This window comes from Arachis stenosperma, chromosome 6, assembly GCF_014773155.1.
Source record: "Arachis stenosperma cultivar V10309 chromosome 6, arast.V10309.gnm1.PFL2, whole genome shotgun sequence".
Taxonomy (NCBI): domain Eukaryota; kingdom Viridiplantae; phylum Streptophyta; class Magnoliopsida; order Fabales; family Fabaceae; genus Arachis; species Arachis stenosperma.
Genome location: NC_080382.1, coordinates 122,731,801 through 122,749,889, shown reverse-complemented (window position 1 = coordinate 122,749,889; position 18,089 = coordinate 122,731,801). Strand labels below are relative to the sequence as shown.

General features: G+C 36.9%; 1 protein-coding gene across 1 annotated transcript; it reads right to left on the bottom strand.

Moving 5' to 3' along the window:
* Positions 1-3,781: 3,781 nt before the first annotated feature.
* On the bottom strand, positions 3,782-4,309 carry LOC130934522 (NDR1/HIN1-like protein 6). Its single transcript, XM_057864082.1, has one exon. It carries the CDS (start codon positions 4,307-4,309, stop codon positions 3,782-3,784), a length of 528 nt encoding a protein of 175 aa, XP_057720065.1.
* Between the last annotated feature and the right edge of the window lie 13,780 nt (positions 4,310-18,089).

Here is an 18,089-nt window from a genome sequence, read left to right as displayed (position 1 = left end):
ATCTGGTGGACACGATCCCGTAGCCACACAAGCTTCAGCGTGAACGACTCCTTCCTCTGCACCGCCTGCTGTGCTGCCACGGGAGGCCGAGCACTGAGGAGCTGTTCCACCAACTCCTACGTCTCCGTATGGTACCACCTACCAAAGTCACGGAGGCACCCCCCGACGGCTTTACCGTGTGCGCGTAGGCTTAGGTGGTACGCCACGTCCTGCAGATTAATCGTGACCTCACCCCACGAGAGATGAAACGTGTGCGTCTCTAGACGTCATCGCTCCACCAGTGCCGAAATCAGGGAATTGTCAAAGGTAAAATCCCTGAGGGGCACGGTGTCGCCGAATCTGGCCTCAGCCAAATATGGTACGATAGCGTCCAATGGAGGTAAAGTATGGCTCACTCGTTCGGACAGTAGGAGGCGATGCCTCTGAATAACGACAAACATAAATATAGTTAAATTATATAAAATCAATTATAACTTATAAATTATTTTTTAACATTTAAAAAATAAATTTTACTTTTCATAATATTTTTCTCTCAAAAGTCTAAAGATTAATTATTTTTATTTTTACTTTTATTACAAATTAAATAATATAATACAACAAAATAAAGTCTTAAATTTCTAATAAAATAAAAATATCAAAATTTATTAACGTAACCAGTGTTATACTATAATGGCATTAAATTTATAAAGACTAACAAAATAGTACAAGAATAACAGGGTCCAAACTAATCATATCTCGATTCATACCAACCTAGTACAAGTAGATAGAGTTCTAAATTAAGCCTATAGACCTAACTACTAAATCATATACCAATGTTTCAGATCTTCATGACTACCCTAACAATGGCAACATCATTAAATTTAACAACCATAACGAAACTAACCTCAAAGTCGGCCACCCTGACATAATGTGTCGTCTCGTTCAGCTTGTTTATGTTCCCGTCATTCCCCACTTGGCGCGCCATCACCGCTTGGGTCAAATGTATAGTCAGAAAGGGTTAAAAGATGGGAGAAAGATATTGACAAAGTGAAACTGGGGCGTAAAAGTTAGCTGTAAACGACTTTTATATTTAGGCGCATACGGGCCATATTTCGTTTACAGTGTAAACGAGATATGACACGTCGACACGTGTATATCTCATTTATAGTGTAAACGAGATATGCGCATTGTCATTTCGTTTACACTTTAAACAAGATATGATAAAGAAATTTAAATTGGTAATTTCTCTGAAAAAAATATTTTCATAATTATTACCTTTATTTTATTTATTAAAATAAAAAATCCGGAGGGAAGGAAAGAAAGAAAAGTAAAGTTCTTAAAGTATACTAATTTACAAGTAATTAAACAACTTATATCTTCATTTTATTAATAAGAGTAAACTACTATTTCTACCCATAAAAGTTAAAAAAGCTGACATATCTATCCATAGAAGATAAAAATTACCATTTGTATCCGTAAAAATTTATTTTCACAAGCAAAATTACCAAACCCTAAATAATTACATAAAATTTTCAAACTACCCCCTTCTCTTCTCTCATGCACGCACCCACCCTCACTCAATATCTGCAGTACCCTCCCCTTTCCACGCTGTCTCTCTCTTCCTTCTCCTCTATCTCTTCAATCGTCATTCTCTCTTTCTCTCCTCTCTCTTCGCACTTTTCTCCTTCCTCTTCTTTTTCTATTGATGTCTCTCTCTTCTCTATCGTTCTTCTCTCTCCTCTGTGTATTAATGGTGGTTCCTCCTTTTGCCGTCGCGAGCTCCATCTTCTCCTCCCCTCTTCTTCTTCTTCTTCTTCTTCTTCTTCTTCTTCTTCTTCTTCTTCTTCTTCTTCTTCTTCTTCTTCTTCTTCTTCTTCTTCTTCTTCGGGAGGTTTTTGGCTTCAAGAAGTAGCAATTTGAGTCCTCTATTTTCTGCAACCACAACTTCTTCAATGTTGAGTTCCTTCCTTTTTCAAATGTCATATCTTCGTCTTCTCCTTCTCTCGGTGTCGCTGCTCTCTTCTCCTCCTAGCGATGCGTTTTCGTCATCTCCTTCCAGCGTTGCCAAAATCGAATTAATGTTCCATGTTATTTGTAACGAAAATAGTGATCTTGAATCTGAGAAATTAACAATTTTTTGTGAAGGTTCTAAGAAATTAGGTTTTTATTTTGAATTTATGCATGTTCTATTCTTAAATTTGATCTGAGTTTGTTCTATTTTGTGATTTTGAAGAGGAAAGTGGCTGTGCTATGTTGTTGTTCAAGAGGTAAGAGAGAGAGAGAGAGAGAGAGAGAGAGAGAGAGAGAGAGAGAGATGATGCTATGACAGTGGTGGTTTAGGTGTTGTAGATAGTGAGTGAGAGTGGGTGCCTGTGTGAGAGAAGAGAAAGGGGTAGTTTGAAAATTTTATATAATTATTTAGGATTTAGGTAATTTTATTTGCGAAAATTAATTTTTATGGATACAAATAGTAATTTTTATCTTCTATAGATAGATATGTTAATATTTTCAATTTTTATGTGTAAAAATGGTAGTTTACTCTATTAATACTTTTGACAACATCCCTTTCAAAAAATTCATTTATATTATTGAGTTCCATTCAGCGAAAACTAACAATTTAGAGTTCAGAATCGCTTTGACAATTTGTTTAGTATTCCTTTAGCAACGAAGGGCGACATGTCATTTTTATGGAAAAAAAATGATATATATATATATATATTCTATTTTTTAATTTATTATATTAGATTAAAAATATAAAAAACGTACCCAAAATAATATATGTAGTATTTTCATTTTATAAACCCTAAAACTTAGGAGAGAAAAGAACTCGTGGTGCACGAATGATGTTCAATTCCAAATATTCATCTTAAATAATAAGCCAATTATATTGTATAAGGTACAAAAGGTTAGTTTTAATGGATTCATTTTCAAACTGAAAATTGGCAAAAATTGCGATTTAAAAATTTTAAAATTTTTTATATTATGATTAGGAATTGATTTTGAAAAATTTTTAATAGATCAAATGATTTTAAAATTTAATCATATTACATTTTATATTTCACGCATGTATTTTATTTTTTTTAATTTTACATAAAATTTTGATTTTCGATACCTTCGACAAAGTTAAATTATGTTTTTAATTAATAAATACAAAGTGTTATGATAATTAATTAAGCTTGCATCTCTCGTAAATAATTGCTCAAAATTAATACATTTTCTATCGATTTTGTGGGGTTTTTTTTTCTTTTGGTAACTTTGTTTTTACCTTCAGCTAAGTACTAACGTAATTGGACCAATTTTTCAATTTCTTTTACATAACTGGAAAATAATAATAATAATAATAATAATAATAATAATAATCTTCGATAGTTAGATACATCTTTAATAAAAGGTTTTAAAAAAAAATTTATTCCTTTTAAATACACTAAATTATACTAAAATAAAGACGATAGTTATTTTTATATAAAATTAATAGCTAAAAATTGATAAATAATTTAACATATTTAATTAAATTATCATCTAATAATTATCAACTTTACACAAAAACAACTATTCTTTACTTTTCATCACCCAATACTAAAGGCATTATGGAGTTGAGATATAAGTGTATAACACATTTCTATGTTTGATCACAATAATATGTTTCAATTTTAATTTGGTATTTTGTACGAATAGTAGAAATGCATTTATCAATTCTCATACATATTCTACTTCATACAAATTCTCATCATCTATATATTAGATATGATTAAACTATTATCTTACATGCATGAGTAATAATCATCCTATCATAAGACATGATTTAATTCCAGAAATGAGCACGAAAGCTACATTCTTTGTGAGAGATATTAGGCGTTTTATCTTTCTGGATATTATCAACAACCATTGAACAATTAGCACGAACACTAACATTCCATAACTGATGAAAATGCTCACCAATCACAGGGGTTACAGGAATCTTCGAAATCACCACCAAAGGAATCTTCCCTTCCTTCTGTTGCGCCATAAACTGCTCTTTCTCTTTCGAATCCAATTTCCTTTCCCCCTTCAGCGTCATATTAATCATCACCGTGTTCTTCGCCGCCTGCAAGAAAGGTTCAAACTTTCCCGCGCAAAGCTCCGCATCCGAATAGATTATGCTCACCGAGTTATCTTCTCCATACTTGAATCCAATCTTCTTGTTCGGATTCTCGCACCTCACAACCACCGCCATTTCAGTGTAAACTTTGCTGTCGTTTCGCATTTCGAAAGCCTTCACTTGGAGACTGTCAATGCCGTACATCGGAATCTGAGGGCGGAAAACGAAGTACATGATGGCAACCGCCGCCATTAATATCACACAGAAAAGTAGCATGAAGCAGAGGCACCAGCAAATGCAACTCATGCACCAGCAACAACATCCGCCGTCGTCGCGAGGTGGCGGCAGAGGCGGAGCACCCCTTTTCTTGTCTTTATTATTATCCTCTAAGGACACGTAACGCTTATTAGAGGATTTCATGATTCAATAATGGAATATTATTCAAGCATGCAACACAAGAGTAGGGAATAATAATTTAAAGAAAATAGTTTATATTTTATAGCTTGTTCTACTGTTTGTTAGGAGGAATAACAGAGAATTAAGTAAGTTGTTAGTAATATTCATGGACGCGGTTGGTTTTGTTTATCATGTTTGTCAAAATGGTTTCCTAGATATTTCGTTTTTGTAATAATTAAGTTCTAACTTTAGGCATTAGTTCAGACTTAATTAAGATTGCAATATGGTGCTGCTCGATCACCCAAAAATTGTTAAGATTCCAAACAGCTTCTTAGGTGGATCATATACTCTTTAACTTAACAAGAAACTACACTGCACACCAGAAAATCAGATGACAAATTATGATTGAGTATGGTTTGTTGCAATCTTTGTTTTGAATTTGGATTTTCAGATAGGACACTAGCGGTGGAGACCTGGGCTCGAATTACTCCGGTAGCCGCATTTTCTGTCTAGACTCTAGAGAGATGTTAGCTGACTAATATTTTTTTGAGTAAAGTATTGTTTCTGTTTCTATTGTCCTATTTAAATCTCTGACGTTTTAAAATGGATTTAATGTTATCCTACCGTTAAGGATCCGTTAATAGAATTGATGGCTTGACAAAATTAAGACGATTTTGAAATGTCCGGGACTTAAATAGGACGAAAACGTTGGAGACAAAAATGATATATAAAAATAAATTTTAGTTTTATCCTTCAATAATATCAATTTTTTACTGTACATATTCAATTATTTTTTAATCACATCTAAATAAATTACACTTAATCACATTACTTTCATTCTAATTAAATTATTTTTTGTATAATTTTACTCTTAAAGATTTTTAGTTATCATGAAATGTTTATAAAATGATTAGTACATAAACTTGCAGAAAAGAAGAAGATAATATATATACAATAAAATATAAATTGTATCTTTTGTCTCTAATGTATCAAAATTCTTTAATGTTTAATTTAGTTAATCTTTATTTTTAATTTTATTCTTCAATAATATCAAATTTTTATGATAGATAATTATTTAAATATTTTTAAAATTTTATTTTTAATCACATTACTTTTTTAAGTGAATTTATTTTTTATTAAGAGTAAAATTAAATAATTTCAATCATTTTAATTTTTAATAAATTTGGAAAATAATTATGGTAATAATAACAACTTATTAAATTACGTCGTGTAATTATTATGATTCGGTTGCTATATTGCATTATAATGTTATAACTTATATATCTCTTGTAATTGGTAAAAAATATTGAAGTAAAAAATTTAATTTATCCGATAAAATATTGATCAAATTGTCAAAGTTAAATTTAATAAAATATTATATAAATTAAACTTTATCTTGTTTAACTATATAATATATTTAAAACGTGTAAGATAATCATTTCAATAATTTTAAGTTTTAATAAATTTTAATCTTTTTTTATGATAAATAATTATTTTAATTTATTTTTTAATTTTTCTCTTAATAAAAAATAAATTCACTTAAAAAAATAATATAATTAAGAATAAAATTAAAAAAATAATTGAATAATTATTTATTGTAAAAATTTGATATTATTAAAGAATAAAATTAAAAATAAAGTTTAACTAAATTAAACATTAAAAAATTTTGATACATTAGAGATAAAAGGTACAATTTATACTTTATTGTATGTATATTATTTTTTTCACAAGTTTATGTACTAGTCATTCTACAAATATTTTATGATGACTGAAAATCTTTAAATGTAAAATTATAAAAAAATTATTTAAAATAAAAGTAATGTGATTAAGTGTAATTTACTTATATGTGATTACAAAATAATTTAATACTATGTATAGTAAAAAATTGATATTATTGAAGGATAAAATTAAAATTTATTTCTATGTATCATTTTTGTTTCCTATAACATCTCGGATTTTTTTGAAAATTAAGTAATTAGTTATTTATAAGTTATCATATTATATTGAGATTTTGTTTTTAAGAAATCTATTTTTTTTAACAAAGATAATTAAATAAAATTTTATGATTATTGAAGTTTAATTTAAATATAACGTATTTTATTAGTTTGAACTATTTATTAAAAACTATTTTGATAGGCAAAAATTAAGTTAATCTTTTATAGTTATTATTATTATTATTATTATTATTATTATTATTATTATTATTAAAAATAATGGGGGGAAAGTGGCCGAAGGCCTTAAGGAAGTAAACAAAGAAAGCTAAGGCTTGGATTTATATATGTATATATATACACAATGTGACACCTACCTCCTCCAGTTCTTACCCCTTCTCTTCCTCCCCTTCAGATGGAGACCGGAGTTATATTTTACGAGATAGACCCTCCCTATATATACGAGGATATTGTACAGCATAGGTTTTATGTAGTAGCTGCGGAGATTAGGACTCGTATGTACATTCTGCGTGATCATCCTTTCCATCACCCGATTGACACTCCACAGTTTAACCCCGACATGCCCTATGAGTTCCCACTCAGTGGCTCCACCCGGATGCTCCGTTTCACCCGTTTCATGATGGGCCGGTGCCTCACCAGAATCCCGATCAGCCTGCGGATTAGGCGGACCCGGAGCCTAAGCCCATGGAGGAGCATTTTCCAGAGGCTGTACCGGAGGAGGACATCCCCGTGGAGCAGATCTCAGTATCTTCATCCGAGCCATCTTCTGAGGAGCCGCTCACCGCCTCTATTAGTGGACCGGCGAGTGCTGGTCAGACCAGTAGCACGAGTGCCAGTGCCCCTCCCTAGATTATAGAGATTTCCGATGACGAGGACGAGGATTCTGAGGAGTGTTCTGATGTGGTTGTGATCTCCTATGACGATGACAGCTGAGTCTTGGGAGCTGCGGTTGTGCCTTTTGATAGTTTTTTTTGTGTTAGCCTAGCCTTTGTGTTAATCTCTCACTTTTGGTCAGACTCACTGAGAGAGTAGGGTGTACATAGTGGACTAGGCTAGTTCGGGTGCCAGTTTAGGGGTTTTCTATATGGACCAGGGCCCGGAGTGTTGGGTTGTACATAGTAGTATTTCTGAAGGGTTGTATGTCGTGCGCGAAATTGTGAACAATACTTTTTCACAACTCTCATAATCCCCGGTCATGAACTCCAAAAACTTGGTAGCTCAATTCCATGGCATTACACAACTTCGCACAACTAACCAGCAAGTGCACTGGGTCGTCCAAGTAATAAACCTTACGCGAGTAAGGGTCGATCCCACGGAGATTGTTAGTATGAAGCAAGCTATGGTCATCTTGTAAATCTTAGTCAGGCAGACTCAAATGGATATGGTGATGAACGAAAATAACAAAAGATAAAGATAGAGATACTTATGTAATTCATTGGTAGGAACTTCAGATAAGCGCATGAAGATGCCTTCCCTTCCGTCTCTCTGCTTTCCTACTGTCTTCATCCAATCCTTCTTATTCCTTTCCATGGCAAGCTTGTGTAGGGTTTCACCGTTGTCAATGGCTACCTCCCATCCTCTCAGTGAAAACGATTGCATATGCTCTGTCACAGCACGCGGAATTCAGCTGTCGGCTCTCGGTCAGACCGGAATAGAATCCATCGATTCTTTTGCGTCTGTCACTAACGCCCCGCCTGCTAGGAGTTTGAAGCACGTCACAGTCATTCAATCATTGAATCCTACTCAGAATACCACAGACAAGGTTAGACCTTCCGGATTCTCTTGAATGCTGCCATCAGTTCTCGCCTATACCACGAAGATTCCGGTTAAAGAATCCAAGAGATATTCACTAGAGCCTTGGGTGCTTGTAGAACAGAAGTGGTTGTCAGTCACCTTGTTCATAGGTGAGAATGATGATGAGTGTCACGGATCATCACATTCATCAAGTTGAAGAACAAGTAATATCTTGGACAAAGAACAAGCGGAATTGAATAGAAGAACAATAGTAATTGCATTAATACTCGAGGTACAGCAGAGCTCCACACCTTAATCTATGGTGTGTAGAAACTCCACCGTTGAAATACATAAGCATAAGGTCTAGGCATGGCCGAATGGCCAGCCTCCCAATGATCTAAGATAGCATAAAACACGAAGATAGCTACCCCGATATCTCAATACAATAGTAAAAGGTCCTACTTATAGAAAACTAGTAGCCTAGGGTGTACAGAGATGAGTAAATGACATAAAAATCCACTTCCGGGCCCACTTGGTGTGTGCTTGGGCTGAGCAATGAAGCATTTTCGTGTAGAGACTCTTCTTGGAGTTAAACGCCAGCTTTTATGCCAGTTTGGGCGTTTAACTCCCATTTGGGTGCCAGTCCCAGCGTTTAACGCTGGGATTCCTGAGGGTGACTTTGAACGCCGGTTTGGGCCATCAAATCTTGGGCAAAGTATGGACTATCATATATTGTTGGAAAGCCCAGGATGTCTACTTTCCAACGCCGTTGAGAGCGCGCCAATTGGGCTTCTGTAGCTCCAGAAAATCCACTTCGAGTGCAGGGAGGTCAGAATCCAACAGCATCTGCAGTCCTTTTCAGTCTCTGAATCAGATTTTTGCTCAGGTCCCTCAATTTCAGCCAGAAAATACCTGAAATCACAGAAAAATACACAAACTCATAGTAAAGTCCAGAAAAGTAATTTTAACTAAAAACTAATAAAAATATACTAAAAACTAACTAGATCATACCAAAAATATACTAAAAACAATGCCAAAAAGTGTATAAATTATCCGCTCATCACAACACCAAACTTAAATTGTTGCTTGTCCTCAAGCAACTAAAAATCAAATAAGATAAAAAGAAGAGAATATGCAATGAATTCCAAAAACATCTATGAAGATCAGTATTAATTAGATGAGCGGGGCTTTTAGCTTTTTGCCTCTGAACAGTTTTGGCATCTCACTCTATCCTTTGCAACTCAGAATGATTGGCTTCTTTAGGAACTCAGAATCCAGATAGTGTTATTGATTCTCCTAGTTAAGTATGATGATTCTTGAACACAGCTACTTTATGAGTCTTGGCCGTGGCCCAAAGCACTCTGTCTTCCAGTATTACCACCGGATACATACATGCCACAGACACATAATTGGGTAAACCTTTTCAGATTGTGACTCAGCTTTGCTAAAGTCCCCAATTAGAGGTGTCCAGGGTTCTTAAGCACACTCTTTTTGCCTTGGATCACAACTTTATTCTTTCTTTTTCTTTCTTTTTCTCTTTCCCCCCCTTTTTTTTTCGTTTTTTTTTGTATTCACTGCTTTTTCTTGCTTCAAGAATCATTTTTATGATTTTTCAGATCCTCAGTAACATGTCTCCTTTTTCATCATTCTTTCAAGAGCCAACATTCATGAACCACAAATTCAAGATACATATGCACTGTTTAAGCATACATTCAGAGAACAAGAGTATTGCCACCACATCAAAATAATTAAACTATTATAAAATTCAAAATTCATGCAATTCTTTCTTTGTTTTTCAATTAAGCACGTTTTTATTGAAGAAAGGTGATGGATTCATAGGACATTCATAACTTTAAGGCATAGACACTAAGACACTAATGATCACAAGACACAAACATGGATAAACATAAGCATAAAATTCGAAAAACAGAAGAATAAAGAACAAGGAAATCAAGAACGGGTCCACCTTAGTGATGGCGGCTCTTTCTTCCTCTTGAAGATCCTATGGAGTGCTTGAGCTCCTCAATATCTCTTCCTTGTCTTTGTTGCTCCTCCCTCATGATTCTTTGGTCTTCTCTAATTTCATGAAGGATGATGGAGTGTTCTTGATGCTCCACCCTTAGTTGTCCCATGTTAGAACTCAACTCTCCTAGGGAGGTGTTTAGTTGCTCCCAATAGTTTTGTGGAGGAAAGTGCATCCCTTGAGGCATCTCAGGGATCTCATGATGAGTGGGGTCTCTTGTGTGCTCCATCCTTTTCTTAGTGATGGGCTTGTCTTCATCAATGGGGATGTCTCCCTCTATGTCAACTCCTACTGAATAACAGAGGTGACAACTGAGATGAGGAAAGGCTAACCTTGCCAAGGTAGAGGACTTGTCCGCCACCTTGTAGAGTTCTTGGGCTATAACCTCATGAACCTCTATTTCTTCTCCAATCATGATGCTATGGATCATGATAGCCCGGTCTATGGTAACTTCGGACCGGTTGCTAGTGGGAATGATTGAGCGTTGTATAAACTCTAACCATCCTCTAGCCACGGGCTTGAGGTCATGCCTTCTCAATTGAACCGGCTTTCCTCTTGAATCTCTCTTCCATTGGGCGCCCTCTTCACATATGACTGTGAGGACTTGGTCCAACCTTTGATCAAAGTTGACCCTTCTAGTGTAAGGATGTTCATCTCCTTGCGTCATAGGCAAGTTGAACGCCAACCTCACATTCTCCGGACTAAAATCCAAGTATTTCCCCCGAACCATAGTAAGATAATTCTTTGGATTTGGGTTCACACTTTGATCATGGTTCTTGGTGATCCATGCATTGGCATAGAACTCTTGAACCATTAAGCTTCCGACTTGTTGAATGGGGTTGGTAAGGACTTCCCAACCTCTTCTTCGGATCTCATGTCGGATCTCCGGATATTCACCCTTTTTGAGTGAAAAAGGGACCTCGGGGATCACCTTCTTCAAGGCCACAACTTCATAGAAGTGGTCTTGATGCACCCTTGAGATGAATCTTTCCATCTCCCATGACTCGGAGTTGGAAGCTTTTGCCTTCCCTTTCCTCTTTCTAGAGGTTTCTCCGGCCTTGGATGCCATAAATGGTTATGGAAAAACGAAAAAGCAACGCTTTTACCACACCAAACTTAAAATGTTTGCTCGTCCTCGAGCAAAAGAAGAAAGAAGAGAGTAGAAGAAGAAGAAATGAGGAGAAAGGGAATGGCTTTGTATTCGGCCAAGGGGAGAGATATGGTGTTTAAGGTGTGTGAAAATGAAGGAATGAGGGAGGGTTTATATAGGAGAGAGGGAGAGGGATGTTCGGCCATTTGAGGGTGGGTTTGGGTGGGATTTTATGAAGGATGGATGTGAGTGGTGAAGAGAAAGAAGGGATTTGATAGGTGAGGGGTTTTTGGGGAAGAGGTGTTGAGGTGATTGGTGAAGAAGAGAGAGAGTGGTAGGGTATGTGGGGATCCTGTGGGGTCCACAGATCCTGAGGTGTCAAGGAAAAGTCATCCCTGCACCAAATGGCATGCAAAATCATGTTTTGTGCCTTTTCTGGCGTTAAACGCCGGGCTGGTGCCCATTCCTGGCGTTTAACGCCAGGTTCTTGCCCTTTTCTGGAGTTTAACGCCAGTCTGGTGCCCCTTTCTGGCGTTAAACGCCCAGAATGGTGCCAGACTGGGCGTTAAACGCCCAACAGCTAACCTCACTGGCGTTTAAACGCCAGTAGGTGCGTCCTCCAGGGTGTGCTATTTTTCTTCCTGTTTTTCATTCTGTTTTTTCTTTTTTTTCATTAATTTTGTGACTTCTTATGATCATCAACCTACAAAAGACATAAAATAACAAAAGAAAATAGTTAATTATAAAACATTGGGTTGCCTCCCAACAAGCGCTTCTTTAATGTCATTAGCTTGACAGAGGACTCTCATGGAGCCTCACAGATACTTAGAGCCATGTTGGGACCTCCCAACACCAAACTTAGAGTTTGGTTGTGGCCTCCCAACACCAAACTTAGAGTTTGACTGTGGGAGCTCTGTTTGGCTCTGCTTTGAAAGAAGCTCTTCATACTTCTTCTCCATGGTGATAGAGGGATATCCTTGGGCTTTAAACACCAAGGATTCTTCATTCACTTGAATGATCAACTCTCCTCTATCAACATCAATCACAGCCTTTGCTGTGGCTAGGAAGGGTCTGCCAAGGATGATGGTTTCATCCATGCACTTCCCAGTCTCTAGGACTATGAAATCAGTAGGGATGTAATGGTCTTCAACTTTAACCAGAACATCCTCTACAAGTCCATAGGCTTGTTTTCTTGAGTTGTCTGCCATCTCTAGTGAGATTTTTGCAGCTTGCACCTCAAAGATCCCTAGCTTCTCCATTACAGAGAGGGGCATGAGGTTTACACTTGATCCTAAGTCACAAAAGGCCTTCTTGAAGGTCATGGTGCCTATAGTACAAGGTATTGAAAACTTCCCAGGATCCTGCCTCTTTTGAGGCAGTTTCTGCCTAGACAAGTCATCCAGTTCTTTGGTGAGCAAAGGAGGTTCATTCTCCCAAGTCTCATTTCCAAATAACTTGTCATTTAGCTTCATGATTGCTCCAAGGTATTTAGCAACTTGCTCTTCAGTGACATACTCATCCTCTTCAGAGGAAGAATACTCTTTAGAGCTCATGAATGGCAGAAGTAATTCCAATGGAACCTCTATGGTCTCATTTTGAGCCTCAGATTCCCATGGTTCCTCATTGGGGAACTCATTGAAGGCCAGTGGACGTCCAGTGAGGCCTTCCTCAGTGGCGTTCACTGCCTCTTCTTCCTCCCAGAATTCGGCCATGTTAATGGCTTTGCACTCTCCTTTTGGATTTTCTTCAGTATTGCTTGGGAGAGTACTAGGAGGGAGTTCAGTGATTTTCTTGCTCAGCTGACCCACTTGTCCTTCCAAGTTTCTAATGGAGGACCTTGTTTCAGTCATGAAACTTTGAGTGGTTTTGATTATATCAGAGACCATGGTTGCTAAGTCAGAGGTATTCTGCTTAGAACTCTCTGTCTGTTGCTGAGAAGATGATGGAAAAGGCTTGCTATTGCTAAACCTATTTCTTCCACCATTATTGTTGTTGAAACCTTGTTGAGGTCTCTGTTGATCCTTCCATGAGAAATTTGGGTGATTTCTCCATGAAGAATTATAGGTGTTTCCATAGGGTTCTCCTAGGTAATTCACCTCTTCCATTGAAGGCTTCTCAGGAGCATAGGCTTCTTCCTCAGATGAAGCTTCCTTAGTACTGCTTGGTGCATTTTGCATTCCAGACAGGCTTTGAGAAATCAAATTGACTTGTTGAGTCAATATCTTGTTCTGAGCCAAAATGGCATTTAGAGTATCAATCTCAAGAACTCCTTTCTTCTGATTAGTCCCATTGTTCACAGGATTCCTTTCAGAAGTGTACATGAATTGGTTATTTGCAACCATTTCAATCAGCTCTTGAGCTTCTGTAGGCGTCTTCTTCAAATGAAGAGATCCTCCAGCAGAGCTATCCAAAGACATCTTGGATAGTTCAGAGAGACCATCATAGAAAATACCTATGATGCTCCATTCAGAAAGCATGTCAGATGGACATTTTCTGATCAATTGTTTGTATCTTTTCCAAGCTTCATAGAGGGATTCTCCATCCTTTTGTCTGAAGGTTTGGACTTCCACTCTAAGCTTACTCAATTTTTGAGGTGGAAAGAACTTTGCCAAGAAGGCATTGACTAGCTTTTCCCAAGAGTCCAGACTTTCTTTAGGTTGAGAGTCCAACCATGTTCTAGCTCTGTCTCTTACAGCAAAAGGGAATAGCATAAGTCTGTAGACCTCAGGGTCAACCCCATTAGTCTTGACAGTGTCACAGATTTGCAAGAATTCAGCTAAAAACTGATGAGGATCTTCCAATGGAAGTCCATGAAACTTGCAATTCTGTTGCATTAGAGAAACTAATTGAGGCTTAAGCTCAAAGTTGTTTGCTCCAATGGCAGGGATAGAGATGCTTCTCCCATAGAAGTCGGGAGTAGGTGCAGTAAAGTCACCCAGCACCTTCCTTGCATTGTTTGCATTGTTGTTGTTTTCGGCTGCCATGGGTTCTTCTTCTTTGAAGATTTCTGTTAGGTCCTCTACAGAGAGTTGTGCCTTAGCTTCTCTTAGCTTTCGCTTCAAGGTCCTTTCAGGTTCAGGGTCAGGCTCAACAAGAATGCTTTTGTCTTTGCTCCTGCTCATAAGAAAGAGAAGGGAACAAGAAAATGTGGAATCCTCTATGTCACAGTATAGAGATTCCTTGAAGTGTCAGAGGAAAAGAAGAGTAGAAGACAGAAGTGGAAAATTCGAACTTATCAAAGGAGATGGAGTTCAAATTTTGCATTAAGGAATAGTGTTAGTCCATAAATAGAAGGATGTGAGGAGAAGGGAAGTAATTTTCGAAAATTAAGTGAAAGATTTTGAAAACATTTTTGAAAAACATTACTTAATTTTCGAAAATGAAAGTGGGAGAGAAATAAAATGATTTTTGAAAACGATTTTGAAATTAGAAATCAAAAAGATTTGATTGAAAACTATTTTGAAAAAGATGTGGTTAAGAAGATATGATTGGTTTTTTTTTTTTTTTTAAAATGTGATTGAGAAAATATGATTTGAAAACAATTTTAAAAAGATTTGATTTTAAAAATTAATAACTTGGCTATCAAGAAAAGATATGATTCAAACATTAAACCTTTCTCAACAGAAAATGCAACATACTTGAAATGTTCAATCAAATCATTAATTGTTAGCAAGTATTTTTGAAAAAGGAAAGAAATTGATTTTGAAAAAGATTTGATTGGAAAATTGATTTGAAAAAGATTTGATTTTGAAAAGATTCTGAAAACTTAAAAAAAAATTTGAATTGAAAACAAAATCTTCCCCCTTTAGCCATCCTGGCGTTAAACGCCCAGAATGGTGCACATTCTGGCGTTTAACGCCCAAAACTATACCCTTTTGGGCGTTAAACGCCCAACCAGGCACCCTGGCTGGCGTTTAAACGCCAGTCTGTCCTTCTTCACTGGGTGTTTTGAACGCCCAGCTTTTTCTGTGCAATTCCTCTGCTGTATGTTCTGAATCTTCAATTCTCTGTATTATTGACTTGAAAAGACACAAATTAAAAATATTTTTGGATTTTTAATAATAAAGAATAATCAAAATGCAACTAAAATCAAATAACAATGCATGCCAGACACCAAACTTAGTAGTTTGTATACTACTGACACTAATGAGAATGCATATGAGACACACAAAACACTTCAAGTCAATAGAATTCAAAGATCAGAGCACGGAAATCATCAAGAACATCTTGAAGATCACTAAGACAAATGAATGAATGCATGCAATTGACACCAAACTTAAGATGAGACACTAGACTCAAACTAGAAATTTTTGGGTTTTATGATTTTTTTGATTTTTTTTTTGTGTTTTTCGAAAATTAAGTGGAAAAAGGTATCAAAATTCTTAATGAGAATTCCAGGAATCAGTGCAATGCTAGTCTAAGACTCCGGTCCAGGAATTAGACATGGCTTCACAGCCAGCCAAGCTTTCAAAGAAAGCTTCGGTCCAAAACACTAGACATGGCCAAAGGCCAGCCAAGCCTTAGCAGATCACTGCTCCAAAAGCAAGATTGATAAAAATCAACAAGCTCTTGTGATGATAAGTTGAAACCTCGATCCAATGAGATTAGACATGGCTTCTCAGCCAGCCAGACTTCAACAAATCATCATGAAACTCTAAAATTCATCTTCAAGAATTTCGAAAAAAAATACCTAATCTAAGCAACAAGATGAACCGTCAGTTGTCCAAACTGAACAATCCCCGGCAACGGCGCCAAAAACTTGGTGCTGTTGCCGGATTTTGGCACTGATGTTACCGGACAAAGAGCTTGCTCAAAACTCGAACAATCCCCGGCAACGGCGCCAAAAACTTGGTGCGCGAAATTGTGAACAATACTTTTTCACAACTCTCATAATCCCCGGTCATGAACTCCAAAAACTTGGTAGCTCAATTCCATGGCATTACACAACTTCGCACAACTAACCAGCAAGTGCACTGGGTCGTCCAAGTAATAAACCTTACGCGAGTAAGGGTCGATCCCACGGAGATTGTTAGTATGAAGCAAGCTATGGTCATCTTGTAAATCTTAGTCAGGCAGACTCAAATGGATATGGTGATGAACGAAAATAACATAAAAGATAAAGATAGAGATACTTATGTAATTCATTGGTAGGAACTTTAGATAAGCGCATGAAGATGCCTTCCCTTCCGTCTCTCTGCTTTCCTACTGTCTTCATCCAATCCTTCTTATTCCTTTCCATGGCAAGCTTATGTAGGGTTTCACCGTCGTCAATGGCTACCTCCCATCCTCTCAGTGAAAACGATTACATATGCTCTGTCACAGCACGCGGAATTCAGCTGTCGGTTCTCGGTCAGGCCGGAATAGAATCCATCGATTCTTTTGCGTCTGTCACTAACGCCCCGCTTGCTAGGAGTTTGAAGCACGTCACAGTCATTCAATCATTGAATCCTACTCAGAATACCATAGACAAGGTTAGACCTTCCAGATTCTCTTGAATGCTGCCATCAGTTCTCGCCTATACCACGAAGATTCCGGTTAAAGAATCCAAGAGATATTCACTAGAGCCTTGGGTGCTTGTAGAACAGAAGTAGTTGTCAGTCACCTTGTTCATAGGTGAGAATGATGATGAGTGTCACGGATCATCACATTCATCAAGTTGAAGAACAAGTAATATCTTGGACAAAGAACAACCGGAATTGAATAGAAGAACAATAGTAATTGCATTAATACTCGAGGTACAGCAGAGCTCCACACCTTAATCTATGGTGTGTAGAAACTCCACCGTTGAAAATACATAAGCATAAGGTCTAGGCATGGCCGAATGGCCAGCCTCCCAATGATCTAAGATAGCATAAAACACGAAGATAGCTACCCCGATATCTCAATACAATAGTAAAAGGTCCTACTTATAGAAAACTAGTAGCCTAGGGTGTACAGAGATGAGTAAATGACATAAAAATCCACTTCCGGGCCCACTTGGTGTGTGCTTGGGCTGAGCAATGAAGCATTTTCGTGTAGAGACTCTTCTTGGAGTTAAACGCCAGCTTTTATGCCAGTTTGGGCGTTTAACTCCCATTTGGGTGCCAGTCCCAGCGTTTAACGCTGGGATTCCTGAGGGTGACTTTGAACGCCGGTTTGGGCCATCAAATCTTGGGCAAAGTATGAACTATCATATATTGCTGGAAAGCCCAGGATGTCTACTTTCCAACGCCGTTGAGAGCGCGCCAATTGGGCTTCTGTAGCTCCAGAAAATCCACTTCGAGTGCAGGGAGGTCAGAATCCAACAGCATCTGCAGTCCTTTTCAGTCTCTGAATCAGATTTTTGCTCAGGTCCCTCAATTTCAGCCAGAAAATACCTAAAATCACAGAAAAACACACAAACTCATAGTAAAGTCCAGAAAAGTGATTTTTAACTAAAAACTAATAAAAATATACTAAAAACTAACTAGATCATACCAAAAACATACTAAAAACAATGCCAAAAAGTGTATAAATTATCCGCTCATCAGTATGCTAACTCAGGATATATATACATATATGTACGACAGTACCTGTATGCTTATGCTTATGTATGTTTAATTAGTTGTCCTTGCAAGTTTTCTTATAAAAGTTTATCCAAAACTCGATAGTCACTAACCCGATTACAGGCTTAATAATACATAGTAAAGGTTTCATGTGAACAAGTTGGTGACACTTGATTTCTGGTATGATCATGACTTACTGGAAATTGGGTTGTTATAACTTGGTATCAGAGCAGTTCGTTCCTATTAAAGTCTGGGGATATGGACTGAATCATGCTTCATTGCATTCTCTGAGTTGTGTCTCATACACATAGGA

Bases quoted from the DNA above. Each gene is read 5' to 3' on its own strand.
- LOC130934522 (XM_057864082.1), bottom strand. From the start codon at position 4,309: ATGGCGGCGGTTGCCATCATGTACTTCGTTTTCCGCCCTCAGATTCCG.